At 40.0% G+C, this 18,816-nt stretch overlaps 1 protein-coding gene across 5 annotated transcripts in view; it reads right to left on the bottom strand.

Moving 5' to 3' along the window:
- The window catches only part of IFT80 (intraflagellar transport 80), a 161,443-nt gene that overhangs the window by 110,010 nt on the left and 32,617 nt on the right, over positions 1-18,816 (bottom strand). For all 5 annotated transcript variants that reach the window (XM_030574965.1, XM_030574964.1, XM_030574967.1 and 2 more), the window contains exons 4-5: positions 14,777-14,887; positions 12,050-12,118 (exon numbers count right to left, since the gene is read on the bottom strand). In XM_030574965.1, coding sequence (XP_030430825.1) covers positions 12,050-12,118; positions 14,777-14,887 — 180 coding nt within the window. The remainder of the gene's footprint in view (positions 1-12,049; positions 12,119-14,776; positions 14,888-18,816) is intronic.

Raw genomic sequence — 18,816 nt, 5'->3', positions numbered from 1 at the left:
TTTCTCTGTATCAAGGTGACAAATACAGGGTCAATTGCTTAAAAGAAATATGAATAAACAGCCTTATTCAAAAAGAATACAATTCAAAACACTCCAGCAACTACATACATGTAAATACAAAAAAACAAACCTATCTTTGTACTCACAACTTGGAAACAGAAGATTAGAAAGCAGGAAATAGAGAAATCCTTCCCATAGCCGAGAGGGAGATAGGTAGAAGACCAAAAAACAAAGGACTCACACACAAACTTCCCTCCACCCAGATCTGAAAAAGTCTGGTTTCCTGATTGGTCCTCTGGTCAGGTGTTTCAGATACTTCTTTCCAGGTGTAAGAGACATTAACCCTTAGCTATCTGTTTATGACATGCCCCCCAAATTGCAGACAGTGGGGAAGCTCACTGGCGGCGATTTCCTCGTAGAACTTTAAAATAAACAGATTAATACAACACATGCACCTTTACATATACCACTATAAAAAGAGAAACAAAAACAACCCAGGAAACTACAGACCAGTTAGTTTAACTTCTGTGCCAGGGAAGATAATGGAGCAGGTAATTAAAGAAAACATCTGCAAACACTTGGAAGGTGGTAAGGTGATAGGGAATAGCCACCATGGATTTGTAAAGAACAAATCATGTCAAACTAATCTGATAGCGTTCTTTGATAGGATAACAAGCCTTGTGGATAAGGGAGAAGCGGTGGATGTGATATACCTAGACTTTAATAAGGCATTTGATACGGTCTCGCATGATATTCTTATAGATAAACTAGGAAAGTACAATTTAGATGGGGCTTCTATAAGGTGGCTGCATAATTGGCTGAATAACCGTACTCAGAGAGTAGTTGTTAATGGCTCCCAATCCTGCTGGAAAGGTATAACAAGTGGGGTTCCGCAGGGGTCTGTTTTGGGACCGGTTCTGTTCAATATCTTCATCAATGATTTAGATGTTGGCATAGAAAGTACGCTTATTAAGTTTGCGGACTATACCAAACTGGGAGGGATTGCAACTGCTTTGGAGAACAGGGTCAAAATTCAAAATGATCTGGACAAATTGGAGAAATGGTCTGAAGTAAACAGGATGAAGTTCAATAAAGATAAATGCAAAGTGCTCCACTTAGGAAGGAACAATCAGTTTCACACATACAGAATGGGAAGAGACTGTCTAGGAAGGAGTATGGCAGAAAGAGATCTAGGGGTCATAGTAGACCACAAGCTTAATATGAGTCAACAGTGTGATACTGTTGCAAAAAAAGCAAACGTGATTCTGGGATGCATTAACAGGTATGTTGTAAACAAGACACGAGAAGTCATTCTTCCGCTTTACTCTGCGCTGGTCAGGCCTCAACTGGAGTATTGTGTCCAGTTCTGGGCACCGCTTTCAAGAAAGATGTGGAGAAATTGGAGAGGGTCCAGAGAAGAGCAACAAGAATGATTAGAGGTCTTGAGAACATGACCTATGAAGGAAGGCTGAAGGAATTGGGTTTGTTTAGTTTGGAAAAGAGAAGACTGAGAGGGGACATATTAGCAGTTTTCAGGTATCTAAAAGGGTGTCATCAGGAGGAGGGAGAAAACTTGTTCACCTTAGCCTCCAATGATAGAACAAGAAGCAATGGGCTTAAACTGCATCAAGGGAGATTTAGGTTGGACATTAGGAAAAAGTTCCTAACTGTCAGGGTAGTTAAACACTGGAATAGATTGCCTAGGGAAGTTGTGGAATCTCCATCTCTGGAGATATTTAAGAGTAGGTTAGATAAATGTCTATTAGGGATGGTCTAGATAATATTTGGTCCTGCCATGAGGGCAGGGGACTGGACTCTATGACCTCTCGAGGTCCCTTCCAGTCCTGGAGTCTATGAGTCTATGAGTACCCAATTTTACCCTTAGACATTTATGCAACTCTCAGCAAAGTTAATGGAAGTTGAACATGTATACCTCAGAGCAGAATTTGGCTCTTGCTTTGCAAGTTTTACAACACTGAAAGCTATTTGACTTGAAAATGTACAATCACTGACTTGAAAAAGTGACATCTGGCATTTTTGCATGATATCAATTGAGAAATAGGGAATAGCATATATTGCAAAATAATTTATAAAAATAGATGTCAAAAGGATTGTTGGCTTATCTTACTTTTTGCACTGTAAATGTGAAAAACACATTATATTTGAGCTATGAACTTCCTTAAAACAACAGAAATACATTTTTTTGCCTCCACTCCTGTGGTTAAAAATGCCTTCGACAGGTTGAAAGGATTTAGATAATTTGTTTTAGAGAGCGATAAGGGTCTGACATTTAACCCAAACCCAGGTGCATGTGGTTTCTTCAAAAATGTCAAAAGGTCACATGATCTCAATGTACAAAGTCTGAAAAACAAAACTTAGTTGGGTGTCTTAACTGAAATAGACTACAAATGCAAGAAATTCCAAATACAAAATCAGCAACATTTTATAGTCATTAGAAAGGGAAATATTTTAATAAATAGATATAAAAATAAATATTTTGCAGCTTGTCACACTAGCACTTTTAAACTATATTGCTTTAAAGTAAGTTTAAAAATATCTGCAAGGCTGTATCAGAGTTTAAAGCTTAGTTTACCAAGCCAAGCTCAAAACTAGGTCTGTCTGTATGGCCTCAATTCAGTAAAGTACTTCAGCATGTGAGCAGCCTAAGCCTGCCTCCTTGGGTTAACCTAGGCACGTGGTTAAATACTTTGCTGAAACAGGGCCTTTAAGAATTTAACAGTGCAATCAGCCAATCTGTATATGTAAAAGAATATACTAGAACATATGTTAAAACATTTTATTACTGTTGTTATGTATTAAACTTTTGTCTTCTTATTATGTGTGATAACTTGCATGAAAATAATGGTAAAACATGGCTCTGTCATTAAGTTACACCATGTTTGTATACACCTCCTTTCTAGAGTGTGGTTAATCTGTACAAACATTGCAATTTCAGGAGGGGTGGGAGAAATGCCTATGTTAGAACAGGGATGAAGAACATCAAAAGTGAAAAAGGATCTAGGTAACAAGAGCTGGTTATCTGCATTCTCTTCTCTGAAACACTGAAAGAGACTGATGTATAACACAAAGCTATCTGTAATCACACCTTATGGGGTTCTGCTCTCCAACTACATTTTAAAAATGTATGAAACTCCTAGGCAATAATATAATAATTTTGGTATTTCCTTGAGGAAAAAAAAATACAAAATATATTTTAATTTTTTTCTCATCTAGGTAGTCCAGCTTCACGTTCCAGCTGAATTCACATTTAGGAGCTAATCTCCAACTCCAGCAGTCTCTCTCATCTCCCCCACCTCCATCCAAACAAAGAATAGCGCTTCTGCCTTTGAGGGCAGTCCCTAGGACCCTTTGTTCCCACACTGAGTGGCTTCTCCTCCTTGCCAGCCACTGAGGATTCACAGAAGGGGATAGTAGCTATCACAGATCAGCCACTCCAGAACTGTTAGCTCCCACCCTGTGGCAAAAATGATATATTTTTTCACATCATGGGCTGAAGTCAGAAAATAAGTGAGCCCAGGGGGAAAGGGAGAAACTGGTAAAAATATTTTACTATTTTTCCCCAAGAAAATAACCATAAATTACAGTGTAGTCGGTATTAGAACTAGCCTAACCTCACTTTAAACAATATAATTATTTTATGGCTGCAACTCACTAATACCCAGAACTTGGTCTGACAGAGTTTGAGTTTTTTGACTTTCTGGGCAAGGCTCATCTGTTTTCCCTGACTTTTGAGAAAGGAGAAGGTGAGGGAAGTTACAAGAAAGCTTTGGGGGGTCGGCATCTGCTCATTCTTGTTAATAGGGTGAAGGGTAGAAAAGTCCATAATCTGTGTCACCGGTTTATTTGTAAATTTTATTTCTGATATACATGTATCCAGGATGCCCTGATGGTGCATTTTTATATTTCCAATAACAAAAACAAAAGATCAAAATTTTATGATCAATAATACGTTGGAGGAACTGCAGGAGAAGAAATAAAATTAATTTTTAATATCAAGGCCACACAATAAACTCTTCTCTTTGTGGTCAACCTGCAATTAAATTTGGGGTAACACTTTAAAAAATTCAATATTTTTATATTGGGAAAAATATTTTTCTTTTAGACTGTCATCTTATTCAAAAACAAATGAACCGTTTTTCTCAAATGTAATTAAAAGAAGTTTGCCTTAAGGAAGTGAGTACCCATGAAAAATTTCAGTCTAAAAAAGAAAGAGAAGTTGCTTACCCTTTGTAACTGGAGTTCTTCAAAATGTGTGGTCCCTATCTGTATTCCACGGGAGGTATGCATGTGTTCAATGCATCTAAGACCAGTTAATTCTAACAAGCAGTGTCCACTGATCTGCACCTGTGCCCTTCCCCTCCTCATACTCTGTGCTGAAGGTATAAGAGATGGGGCAGACTGATGCCTCTCTCGTTCCTCCTCTTACCATGAATCAGAGATTATTCAAAGCAGAAGGGAAGGAGGGCAGGTAATGGACTAGAGCAAGGGACCACATATCTCAAGGAACTCCAGTTATCAAGGATGAGTAACTTTCCTTTCTTCTTCAAGTTCTGGTCCCTGTGTGTGTTCCACTGTGGGTGCCTGGCAAACACTACTTAAAGAGGATGAGGGGGTGTAAGGATGTATGGCTGCTTGCAGAACTGCCATCCAAAAGGATGAATTAGTGGAGAAGGCTTGGACCAAGGCATAGATGGAACTCCACATTGCTGTTGTCATAACTATAAAGGGAAGGGAACAGCTCTCCTGTATACAATACTATAAAATCCCTCCTGGCCAGAGACATCAAAATCCTTTTACCTGTAAAGGGTTAAGCAGCTCAGATAACTTGGCTGACACCTGACCCAAAGGACCAATAAGGGGACAAGATAGTTTCAAATCTTGGTGGGGGGAAGGCTTTTGTTTGTGCTCTTTGTTTTGGGGGTTGTTCGCTCTTGCAACTAAGAGGGACAAGACATCAATCCATGCTCTCCAAATCTTTCTGAACAAGTCTCTCATATTTCAAACTTGTAAGTAACAGCCAGGCAAGGCGTGTTAGGTTTAACTTTGTTTTCTCAACTTGTACATGTTCCTTTTTGCTAAGAGGATTTACCTCTGTTTGCTTAACTTTGAACCTAAGGCTAGAGGGGGTTCCTCTGGGCTCTATGAATCTGATTACCCTGTAAAGTTATTTTCCATCCTAATTTTACAGAGATGATTTTTACCTTTCTTTCTTTAATTAAAAGCCTTCTTTTTAAGAACCTAATTGATTTTTCCTTGTTTTAAGATCCAAGGGGATTGGATCTGGACTCACCAGGAATTGGTGGGGGAAAGGAGGGGGGATGGTTAAATTCTCCTTGTGTTAAGATCCAAGGGGTTGGATCAGTGTACCCTAAAGTTCAGAGTGGGGAAGGAACTTTAACAGCTGTCTTGCAAATATCAAGCAGAGATACTTCTTGAAGCCACTGAGGATGCATACCCCATGTGGGAGAGGAAGGTGTACCACTTAATAACGAAGTAGGATACAGTCAGAGATCCGCTTGGTGATCTTCAGGGAGAAAAGAGTTTGTCCTCAAGCTTGTTCCACTATGAAAGAGCCTAGATGACTTTTTGATCTGTTTTGTTCTCTGTAGGAAATATGCCAAAGTTCATCTCAAATAGAGAGAGAATGAAGTCTCTTCTCGATGCTGGAGATGGGGGGATTGAGGAAGAACACAGGTAAAGTGGATAGTCTGGTTTATTTGAAATTTCTAAATTACTTTAGGGGTGAATTTTGAATACAACTGTGGCAAGACCTTGTCTTGATGAAATATTGTGTGTGTGTGTGTGGGGGGGGTTTACTATTAGGGCCCCCAGTTCACCTACCCATCTGGCTAAGATGATGGCAATGAGGAAGGCAACCTTCATAGACAAGCGTAGCACTGAACAAGTGGCCAGGGGTTCAAAAGGTGGCTTGCTAAGTGTTGAAAGTACTGAATTAAGATCCCATTGAGGGTCCAGTCTTATTACCAGTGGAAAAGTTCAAAGAAAGCCATTTAAGAAGCTGGAGATGATTCAGTGAGAGTGATCAGATGCACCCCTGTATTCACATTGTACATATTAGCATAAGAATATTTTTACAAAAAATGCCTTGTGAGGTATCATTTGAAAACTAATAATTCACTGGTCAATATCATCATGGTGAAATGTATGTATCAGCATTATATGTAAAGTTATAAATTCCCTCTAGATGATGTTAGTTCAAACCCATACAGCCCTAACTAAGCAGGAGTGGTTAAACAGGTCTTTCCTAAAAAAAATAAACTTCAATTTACATATAAAAAGTAAACAGGTTCCTTGAGACAGCAAGGAGAAAAGGCAAATCTGCATTTCAGCATACACACGGGAAAAGAAAGAACACGGGACCACCTTCACTTACAGACTCCATGTCACCTTGCCCCTGCTAGTGAAGGCAGGGGGCTGGACTCAATGACCTTTCAAGGTCCCTTCTAGTTCTAGGAGATAGGTATACCTCCAATTATTATTTTTTTATTTTTTAAAGGGAGTAAATATTCTAACATAGCATGTTACTGGTAAAAGTTGATGTTACATTGCCTGAAGAGACTCTTCAATTTGATCTATGAGTTAACCTGGTTCAGGGTTTCCTGCTGTGAATGAGAATGTCCTGCTTGAAGCTGACCAGCTTCCCTCTCTAGGAGTCATCCCGCCAACATCCCAGGTTGTCAGGTGCAGGGATATCATGTCCAGAGAAGGGATGTGCCCACTGTTTTGTGAGATCAAGTCTGATAAGACTGGTTAGGTGACAGACCATTCAATGGAAGGGTTCACTAGCTCAGAGAACCAAAACTGCTTGGCCTATCCTGGAGACAGGATGAATAAAAAAACCCACTGATTTAAAAAACATAATTTTTAAAATGTTAATGAAATACAGATTTTTTTGTTTGTTTGTGTTACAAATAAACTAATTTAAAATTAAATTTGAAATTGAAAATCTATGTTGAGGCCTAAATTTATTATAATCTATTAAAATAATCTAAATTAAATACACAAAATAATACGTAGCAGTACATTTCCTGCCAAATTTTCCAGAAAGTCAAACCACTGAACTGGTGGAAATCTCTGGCTAAAGACCTGGAATCAGAGTTGGTTGAAGTGCCAAACATTATCAAAATGTTTTGAGTTTAAAACTAAGGATGTATTATCTGGAGTTAGTGAACTGAACTGGCCGTTGCTGGTCACCATGTCCTGCAAGGTTTTAGATTAGCAGATCTCAACCTTACACGAAGTTTCTACAGTTTTTGACAGCAGTAGCCTTTCTGTAGGTCCACAAAGAATACGTTTTTTTACAGTCTATTCAACTAGATCACTTCACTGACTAGTTCATTCAAAGTTAAGAAACCAATCTGGTGCTAAAAAGCAGGAAAGCTAATTTTCCAGTACGAATCTAGGAGTAAAAACAAGGTGTGAGAGCATGAGATCTACTAGTCTAAAACCATAGGTGACACATGGGGGAGAGGGGAATATGGGAGTCAAGTGTCTGCCCCCCACCCCTAGATTTCTGCTTGGCCTGCCATGTTGGATGGGGAGGGGCTCCCTTCTCCTGTTGCACCTGAGGCCCAGCATGCTCGGCCCCTCTTCCTCGCAGCTGGGCCTGAGTGGGGAGCAGAATCAGCCACTTCTCACACTGGCCACTCTGGGTCGCTGCTCTGTACAGCACAGTAGCTGCCTGAGATAGATTAAGAGAGCATGGCTGGCTCTCTTAATCTGTCTCAGGCACCTGCTGAGATGTGTCCTCCCCTTTAGACTGTGACCCACGCACGAGTCGTCTATGTCTAAAACCTTGAAGGATATGATGACCAGAAATATCAGTTACATTCACTAACCACAGATATGTCCTTAGTTTTAAAAGCAAAACATTTTGATAATGTTTTTCTTATGTATCAAGCACATTTAAGGTAACTTTACTCAATAAAAACATAATACAATGATGTTTTTGTACATTTTTAATTGAATTTGAATTTCCATCCAAATACAGCTTGACACAAATTGCAAGCAAAAATTTAATCATCATCTAGTAAAAAGTTAAGCTACATAATTGTTTAAATAAATGCGTATGGATATAGAGTGACCTCCTGGTTAGTTAAAAAAAGGACCAAACTTAGTGTAATGATTATATTTAGCTGCAAAACAACTATTTTAATAGTTATGAGCCAATGAGCATCAACTTACCTTTAGGAAAATAACTAAAAAGTACAAATGCAAAAGGTGATTAAAATCTATGATTTAAATAAAGGTTTCACCTGATTTAAACCATGAATAAAATTGGTGATATTTTTTTATTTAAATCAACCCATCCTAACTAGTGGCAGAACAATAACACAACTAGCATCTTCTCTTAGTTTCCTCAGAGTTGCGGGTATTTTAGGGATACAAGGAAAAGCTAGAGGTCCATGGGAACCGAAAATAATCTGATATGAAGCCTTAGCTCGCACTTCCTTTGGAGCAATACATTTGGCAGTAAGAATACTTGCAAACAGGTCCACCTGTGGAAACCACCATCTCTGAAGTCCTTCTGGATGTCTTCCGGTATCGAGGGACAACTTGTGGTTTCCAGGCCTCTACTAATGCAGTCTGCCAGTGTGTTCTAGAGGCTCCGGAGCTGCGGACCCACTGATGTAATGTGATGTTCAATGTACTGATCTCAAAGTCTCAAGAGGGGAGGATTTAGTACTTTTGCCAGTTGATGGAGTGCACCACCATGTATTGTTCATGAGGACATGAATCATCAGATCTTTGAGTAGGGGTGGGAAGGCCTCGTAGAAGAATTTGATAGCCTTGAGTTCCAAGACATTTATGTGGAGGGTGATCTCCTGAGACAACTATCTCCCCAGAATCTTCAGCCGTGCCATATGAGTTCCCTCAAACCTTGAATGGAAGAGTCGATGGCCCGTATCTTGGCTGGCTGTGCCAGTAAGAAGGACATTCCTTTGTATATCTCGGTTGGATAAGTCCATCGGTTTAAGGAGGAGAGAACTCTGTGAGGTCTGTAACCAGTGGTCCATGGTGTGTCTTTTTGTCAGATATATATATCTCAATGACCCATGCAGAAGGCATAAGTAAAGTCACATGGCAAGTCCTCATCTGAGTGCTGAGGTGAGACCATAATTGATTGATTTAGTCTATTGTAGTAAGAAATCTATTGATGGAGATCAACATCAGTGGGCGGGTGTGAAACAGAGGTCAACTGGTGCCAATGGCCAAAGAGGTCACTATTCTGTGTCAGCAACACTTATCAGGCCTGAAAAACTCACTACACAACACATTGCTTTCATAGTATTTACCTATAAAATAGGTCTGAGGCAGTGGTCCTCAACCTTTTTTGTCTGGCAGGTGCCAGACGACGAGTCATGGAGGACACTGGCGGTGGACGAGCATCCACCGAAAATCCACGGACAAGTGGCAATGTCAGTAGGTGTCGCTGCCGAGATGCCGCCGACAAGCTGCGTCATCCAGAGGTGTCGCCACCAAAATTCCACCGATTTTCAGCGGTACTTTGGTGGCAACGCCTCTGGATGACGCAGCTTGTGGGCAGCATTTCAGCGGACGCTCGTCCACTGGCCAGTATGCGGGTGCACTTAGACACCTCGGCGGGCGCCATGGCGCCTGCAGGCACCGCATTGGGGACCCCTGGTTTGAAAAATCAAATGAAAGCTCATATCATACTGGTCATCATAAGCGTTGCAAGATGTACGTAAGGTCAATGTGTAAAGAGTCATATGTCCTTTCCAAAAATGTTTTAAACTGTGTCAACAGGTAGGGTTGGCAAGCTGCTTTTACCAAAGGGACATGGAATCACCAGCTTCAGTTCATATGTAGATCAAGCATTGTAAAAACAAACACAAAATAGGCCCATTTACATGTGAAAGTTAATAGGAGAAACAGGTGGACAGGATGGACCCAACAATTCAGGAGGAAAAGCATAGGGAGTCATCCTGAGTCTGGGGGACAAAAATGGTAGACTTTAGGGGAATAAGAGGATGGCACAAAGACTCCTCATTTATCCTGCTGTTGAGGGAGTAACCAGGCAGTGAAAACAGGATCTCAACCAACTGCTGTTTAAATGCTGCACGAAAGGGCTTAAGTGAGAAATTTCTTTAGACAAGGTAAGCCCGTTAAACTTAAGTGTTAGTCTAGTAGAAACATGTTATACTTCTGTTTTATTTGTGACCTATTGTTCTTATTATCTTCAACTCACTATCTCTTAAATCTTTACTTTTGTTAATAAACTTATATTTGTTTTTACTACAAATAGATTACAGTGCTGTGTTATATTGGAACTGACAGTTGAATCAAACAGGCTGGAGTGTGCATGTGTGGGAAAGAGAGAGTGTGTGTGTGCATGCACTATTCCTTTGTACGGAGGGAAAAGAGAGACAGAGTGTATGTATACACACACACTATTCTCTTGGGAGTAGTGAACCTGTTAACTACTGTGAGTGCCCAGTGATACTTAAGAGGGGGCACTTTCAGAGTGGCTCAGGATCTGGGTGCACCTATTGTTAACCTGCAAGGGAAAGTAGGAGCAGGCAGACTTCTGAGGTGAATGCTTGAATGGCTGAAGGGCTGACCATGTCGGGGAGCTGACATCCAGCTACCACAAAAAAGATTCCCTCACACTGGAGGAAGGGGAGTAACAAAGTAACTTGCAGTCCAGGGCACCCTGAGAAATGGTCACAAATGGCAAAAAAATTGGTTGCTTCTGAACTTCTGAGGTACCTCCTCCAACACTTCCAGTTGTATCGGGGAGTTTATTTCTTGCTTCATTCTCATGGGAGAGGTCCCTGAAGAGGGTTATGGATGGAGGGGAAGGGATGGGAACAGCCTCAAACTGTATACAATAATCTCCCTTGATGATCTTGAGGACCACTGGTCTGACGTTACCCCTAACCAGGCATTCTAGAAATGGGCGAGATGACTGCCAAAGGGAGAGTGTAATGGAAGAAGAGGTTGGTTCTATAAGACTCATAACTTGTGTTTCAAAATTGGCATTGCCCCAGAGTCCAGGATGGAGAGGCAGTCAAGGAGGAAGCTGAGGTTCATCTGCACTGGAAATGCTGTCTCTTTCTTAGGGGCTTCAAGTCATGCTGTTGTGGATAGTTGAATCTAGTGCCTACACCTATAATGTTGTAACTGTTGTCTCGGGAATTTCCTCTTAGGAACCAGGACACACAGGCCCAGAGATTTCAGTGCAACCCATAAGTCTTTTAAAGTATGCAAGACATCGTTGGTGCTTCTGTTAAAGAGTTTGTTACCCTCAAAGGGCAGTTCTTTTATAGTGACCTGGCCTCACATGGGATCCCTGAAGCCTGAACTAGTAGAATCTCTGCATAGCCAGTGCAGTGGTCATTGATCTGGACATCATATTGGACATGTCAAGAGCCATTTGGAATTGGGGCAAGCAGGGACCCTGGGGATTTTTCACTTTTCTTTACCCATGGGGCACTGACTGCCTGCTGTACCATCTCACCCAAATCATTCTCACACCTAATCAGTTCCCTGCCATTGCAGGGGTCCTGGGCACTGTCACCTGTTTTCTGCCTGTGGTACAAAACAATTTAAAGGTTCTGAAGACTGAAATGCTTTAGTCTAACCCAAGTTATTGAGCTCAATATAGGGGTAACTGGGTGAAAGTTAAAGGTCTGTGATATGCAGGTGGTCAGACTAGACGATCAAATCGTGGTTTCTGGCCTTAAACTCTATGGAAGTATGAAACAATATTTTCTGTGAATTTAGTTTCAAGATTCAGAATGGTGCCTACAGTTTTCAGATGCGATAGGCTTTCAAAGAAGGCTTGCCTCTCAAAGAATATTACCTGATCTAACTTCCGGTGAAGTCAACAGAAAAATTCCCTTTGATTTTAATGAAAGTTGAGTCAAGCCCTAATATCCTGATCTAAGCAACTACCGCCAGATTTAGGGGAAGGCACTAGAATATATTATATATAGCTGAAATTAAACATTTAAAACCAAGCTTTAGAAATAAATTAACTTACCTTGCTGTGCTAAAGTGGATCTTAGCATTCCACTTTTAGACCAGATTTTTATTTGTCCATCTTCACCAACTGTAAACAACAGAAAGTCATCATGTTTCTTTCAAAATTCAAAAAAATTAAAATATATGACATTTTAAAATTTAGGTACACTTAGGGTAGTTCTACTTATTTATTCATTTATTTATTTGCTAATTAGAAAGAATGTGTCTTATGGAAAACATATTTAAACTGCTTTTCTGCTGCTGTCATAGCAGCTTCTTTTCCACCCGGAGTCCTGTGGTCATCTTGCCTGACAACGCTTTCTGAGAAGGGAGAGCCAATAATTACCCAACTCTCTCCTAGCTCCAAGTCCCCTATTCATCATTACTAGTACTACTCATTTGCTTACAGTTCAATAACCCACACCTGATATCCTTAAGTTGCTGCAGATCAAAAGACAGTAGTATCAGGCCTTCGAGGTTAAACTGGTGATTTATACTTAGTGAATGGTGAAATTTGAGGATAAAGTTTGTAGGAACTCTCAACTCTAAAAGCTTGATTTCCATAATTAAATTGCACATTCCCAAAAATCCTAAGGTAGGGAGTCTGAGCCTTTTGGAGCATTTCCTCATTCATGTGCATATCCACTATGCAGCAAAGTTTGTATATACACACTGCAGCCTACCTTCATGCCAAGTGTTACTTTAAAGTGCTATCATCATTAAAAATGTACAGCATAGTTCTATTTGCAAAGTTTTCTAACTCAGACAGTTGAAAATAAATTATCACCAGAACACAAAGTCACTTCTACTCCACGAGGACTATTTATCTGCCAAATTTCACTTTTCTACTTACAACAGATTTGGCTTTTGAACCATTCAAAAAACAGTTACAAGAACAGCAAAGAATCTTGTGGCACCTTATAGACTAGCAGACGTTTTGGAGCATGAGCTTTCGTGGGTGAATACCCACTTCGTCAGATGCATGTCATGTATTCACCCACGAAAGCTCATGCTCCAAAACGTCTGCTAGTCTATAAGGTGCCACAGGATTCTTTGCTGCTTTTACAGATCCAGACTAACACGGCTATACCTCTGAGTTACAAGAACATTCTTGTTCTGCTTCCTTTTTGTTTGAGCACTGGAGGGATTTTTGGGGGTGAGGGGGATTTTTATTTATTGTAACTTTCTACTCAAAAACAGCCAAACCTTTTGCTTACTGTAACAGGGTGCTGGCTAGGAGATCCAAGCCAGGCCCCTGTTAGCCCAGCTCTGCTTAAAAGGAGGATTAGTTAGGACTGGCTGGGGAGGCCACACCCTAATCACCTGAGGGGATGCATCTGCCAGCCTGCTATATAAAGCTGGCTGGGAGGAAGCAGAAGGGGAGAGACAGGAAAGGGAGGAGCAAGGAGCTCTAGATCTCTGCTGGCAAGAGAAGCTAGCGGTCTCCCAGGGTGTTGGTCTGTAAGATATGTAAATAGCAGGTGGTGGGGATAGGCACGAACAATAAAAGAGCACTGGTGCATGTACTTTGGCTGAGTTTGTGGAGAGACCGGGAGCAGGCACCGCTACACTTACGTTTCTAAAAACAGAGAGATTCAATGTGAGTGGAGTCCAAGATCTGAAAAATGCCAGCCTCCAAAAGTGAAAAGTCTCAAAAAGCTGAGCAACTCAAGATGGGTTTGAAGTGGAAACACTTAGGCAGTCTTTACTACAGTGGTCACTAATGTATGCAAGTGCGTGCCCACATATTAAATGTTTAATATACAACATAGTAACTACCTAGAATGTAAGCCAGCCAATGATAGTGCTATTTATCTAATTTCATATGTAAAAAATAATTAAACAAAAAAGTATAAAAGTACAAAAAAATTACATTTAAACATTTGAAAATGAACATTTTACATTTTCAATAATTACTTCTGATTGCCTTATGCATAAAAAATACATTAAAAATTCATTCTTTTTAACCGGTATTGATGAGTTATCACTGCCTAACTATCCATTAACCATAAGAACATTACCTTAACTGTAAATCACTGTTCTTATTTTTAAATATATTAATTGATTCAGTTAAATTCATTAAAATCAACAATGTAGTGTCCCTATTCTTGAATTACTGCTCTTTTTCTTATAGATTTAATGCTGGGTCTCTTGTTTGTAGACTCATAGATTCAATTTTATCCATCCAAATTTGGTGTAACTGCAATTAAGTTTATGAAATTTCAATCTGCAGCTTCTAAATAAATGTCAAGGATTCACCTCAAAGTTGCCTCTATACAAATTCAACCGATTTATCCCTCAGAGGAAGTAATTACTTGTATTTCATAAACTGAATTGTTTAATAACTTAAGTGCTTGTCCATAAGGCGATTCAGTGCGTAGCAAGCTGGGGTGTGAATCTACAATGCACCAGCTTCCCACACACTAAGTGGATGTGGTGACCCTGCCACCACAAAAATAGGAGTAAATCAAAGTGCACTATCTGTGGCACTTTTTGTGCCTGGCAGCAAGGTCCACACAGCCACTTAGTGTGTGGCAGACTAGTGTGCTGTAGATTTATGCCCTGGCTTAACACGCACTAAGTGGCCCTGTACACAAGCCCTGCCCCTAATACATAAGTGGTGTACCATTCCCTTCTTTTGAAGCTATTTAGCATATTAACCTCATATCTTTAAATTATGCTCTCTTGCAAGGGACTTTTTATTATTTTAATTTCCATCTTTAATTCTTTAAGGAAAAACTCTTACCTGTAACCAATGCTGTTCCTTCATAATTCCATCTTCCTGCAAGTACAGCTCCACAGTGAGCCTCTACACTTTTTTCCACTCTTCCTATCTTTGAAATCAAATGGAATTTGCCTAAACAAAGTTAAGTTAGAAAATTAGATATCTTATTTATGTACGGTGCCCATTACTATAGCATCCTGCTCTCCCAAGTTTAAAAAACTGATTAAAATAAAAATACTGTTTACATATGATAGTTAAACCCCATTATTTCACAGGAACACAGGAATTCCCATCTAATCTAGTATCTTGTCTCCAGTTGGCCAGCATCAGGCACCTCAGATGAAAGCACAAGAAACCTCCCAGTTCCTAATTGCTAGATTAGTTTAAAAACATAAGCATGAAGAAGTTTACTATATCGGAAAAATTTAGGTGAGCATTCACTATAACTCTGAGTATTCTTGATAGTCACATATGTCTAATCTCTTTCTGAATCTTGCTAGCTTTTTGTGAAAAAGTATTTCCTTTCATTAGTTTTGAAATTGCCACCTTTTAATTTATGTAATGTCCCTTTGTTCTTAAGTTGAGACTGGGAGAATAGAAGCTCACAATCTACCTTCTCTAGACATTCATTATTTTATCTTGTCCCCTTTTACTTTCTCCTTTTTAAGATAAACAATCCCAATCTTTTCAATTTCACTTTTCACATGTCCCTGTCCACTTTAGTCACCCTTCTCTAAATGCCCTCTAATTCTTTAATATCCCTTTTGAAATAGGGTGAGCAGTACCATATGCTCTATTCTAGTTGAGACAGCATGTTTGAGTTATATAATGGCATCATAATATTACCCAAATTATTCTCCATCCCATTCCTTATGGATTGCAACAGCTTGGGTTGTTTTCTGTCACAACTGTACATTGATTGAACCAAGCTCAATTGAGCTGTCCATATTGATGTCCAAACCCTTTCCTCTCCTGATACGATTGAGAATCCTGTACAGTATATGAATAGTTTAAATGTTTCCCTCCAATGTGCATTACTTTGCATTTATCAACATTGAACTGCATTTGACACTATGTTGCACATTCAACTACTTTGGTTAGGTCCCTCTCAATTTTCTCTGGACTTGACTAACTTAAATTAGTTTGTGCCATTTCACTGCCCCAAAACTATAATACATATGGAATTAACACTGAATCAAAAAAGCCTCAAACCAAGGAATTCCTACTTCTGACCCCCTCTTATATTTGAAAGTCCACTCAGCACCAAAGGGTAAAAGCTGGTACAAACTGACTATCATGCTGGAGAGTGCCCTTCTCTGAGGAATTAAAATTGTCTAAAATGTTGGTCTGTTCTGGACATTTGGGGCCCGCTTCCACTAAAGCCATTAGCAACACTTACTACTGACTTCAACAAAAGTACAAACAGGCCTTTCTTTCCAAATGATATATCCTGTTTAATCCAACATTTTTTACCCAGGCATGCCATGAGGAAGATCAGCTTCAAGCTGGACCAAAGATCAGACCAAGGAGGAATTGGTGTCCTGAAACAGCCTGAACAATAACTGGCTTAGAACTATAGAATGACCCAAAGCTAAGTACCTTAAAAACTAAACTAATGCTAAACTATATTCAAAAAAATATTTATACAGTACTATAACTAATACAAATAAAAAGAAAAGAAAAATAAGAGCAGGATCAAACTATCCTGAAAAGTAGCTAAATAGAGCAAAGATTCCAAGACTCGCTGTCTGGAACAATAGGAGCAACTGAGGGAGCCAGGGGTTCCAATCCCTTAAATAACTTCAAATTAATCATTTGTATCTGTAAGATGGAATACGCATGACCTCAGTGATCACTGTTTTCTAAATAAGTCTAGGGCTTATTGCACTTTTCCCCCAAGAGCCAGGACCAGCAGAAGCAATTTCTCGAGGGGGAAGAGAACTGTTGTTCTTCGAGATGTGTTGCTCATGTCCATTCCATTGTAGGTGTGTGTGTTCACCACATGCACCAGTGCCAGAAGTTTTTCCCTCAGTGGTATCCATAGGAGACCGACTCTGATGACCTCTGGAGTGCTGCGCATATGTATCAGTATAAGTGTGCTGCCGGCTGTCCCCTCCCTCAGTTCCTTCTGGATACTGCTGAGGGAAAAACTTCCGGCATCGATGCATGTGGCGAGTACACACACCAAATATGGAATGGACATGAGCAAGCACTCGAAGAACTAACTAATTCTAACTTAACACCAAGGGAACTATTAACTGCAAATTTTAACAACTATATACAACAAATTTGCTACTAGTCACAGTTGAGGTAGGAAAGTATTCTGAGGCAAGGAGACGTTCCAGCACTGTCACTGGCAGTAACAAGGAACTGAGGGAGAGGGGAGCCAGTGGTGCCCTTTATACTGGTGCATACGCATGCCACTGCAGAGGGCACCAGAGCCAGTCCCCTATGGATACCACCAAAGGAAGAACTTCCGGCACCAATGCATGTGGTGAGCACTCCCACCTACAACAGAATAGGCTTGAGTAAGCACTCAAAGAAGAAAAGTTATTTTAGGCATTTTTTCTTTTGGTCATTTTTCATGTCCTGGCCCTATTGTGAATTTACACCTGCCCGCAACAATAGGCTGCCTGAGTTTCCATGTACAGATCTAAGCATGACAGGTGTATCAAATTATTTGTTAAAGAGCTCTACATGAGGGCATTAGAGTGTTATAATTTTAAAGGCTGTTATGCCACAATCCACCTGAGCTAGATAACAATACTATATTTTTCACAAATTCCAGCAGTACAGCATAGCATATATTTCTAGCATTAAGAAGCAATAAGACACCAGACTTCACGACTATCCCTGGTCAAGGACTGACTACTGCAAGCATAAATTTTTTGTGGGATTTTTTTTTTTAAGTAAATAGCAGTAGACACTGTTGGACAGCTTCTCAAAGGTTTGAAATATTAAATGTAGTGCCAGCAGAAATGGATTAGTGGGCAGAGTTCAAATGAGGTGGTCAAAGGAGAAAAATAAACGCAGTTCATTGCATGCTTGTATACAAAAAGGAATTATTCTTTGGATGGCTTGATCACATGAGTATGTATATGCAATCTCACAGATACAAATGTTTCCCCAGTTAACTGTGAACTGCCTAGAAGGCAATACACACATGAAGACATCTGATAACATCATGGTAACCATAACAGCAAAGTTTAAGTGGTTTGTGTTATAACAAGCCTGAAATATGTTTGATCATATTCACAGCTTTCTCATGCTTTATTTTACATATTGGACTGGACAAACATTTTCAGTCTTTAAATAAGTCAATAACAAAGACAAAAAATAACTGAAAATACTTTAAAAAACAGAGGGTTTCCTGGCAGATCTTTCAGAGAGCAAACAACAGGAACAAAGTGCTGTTGATCTCCATAATATTATGCAAAGCCTCTATTTGAACATAGGCATTGAAAATGCTGTTAGAAAATGACAAAATCATATATAAAAAATCCATCAGGTCTTCTATGTGTTCATTTTTTCCCCTTAGAATCATAGACATTAGAAAAGAAAAAGACCTATTAAGCCAGTGATTCTCAAAGCCAGTCCACTGCTTGTTCAGGGAAAGCTGCTGGTGGACTGGGCCGGTTTGTTTACCTGCCGCATTCACAGGTTCAGCTGATCAAGGCTCCCACTGGCTGCGGTTTGCCGCTCCAGTCCAATGGGGGCTGAGCGAAGCAGTGCAGGTCAAGGGATTTGCTGGTCACCCTTCCTGCAGCTCCCAATGGCCTGCAGCGGCAAACTGCAGCCAGTGGGAGACACGATTGGCAGAACCTGCGGACGCGGCAGGTAAACAAACCAGCCCGTCCCGCCAGGGCCTTTCCCTGAACAAGTGGCAGACTGGCTTTGAGAACCACTGTATTAAGCCATCCAGTACACTCCCTGCCTGACTGTTTCTTACTGCATATTCTCAAGTGATTCTTCCAATCCAGTGTTAAAAATCCACTTTTCCTACAAGTCAGATTATTCGATAGTAAAAAGACAGATTTCCCACAAATATTAAAGGAAATTAT

This window comes from Gopherus evgoodei, chromosome 9, assembly GCF_007399415.2.
Source record: "Gopherus evgoodei ecotype Sinaloan lineage chromosome 9, rGopEvg1_v1.p, whole genome shotgun sequence".
Classification (NCBI taxonomy): Eukaryota; Metazoa; Chordata; order Testudines; family Testudinidae; genus Gopherus; species Gopherus evgoodei.
This window is presented reverse-complemented; position numbering and strand designations above follow the sequence as displayed.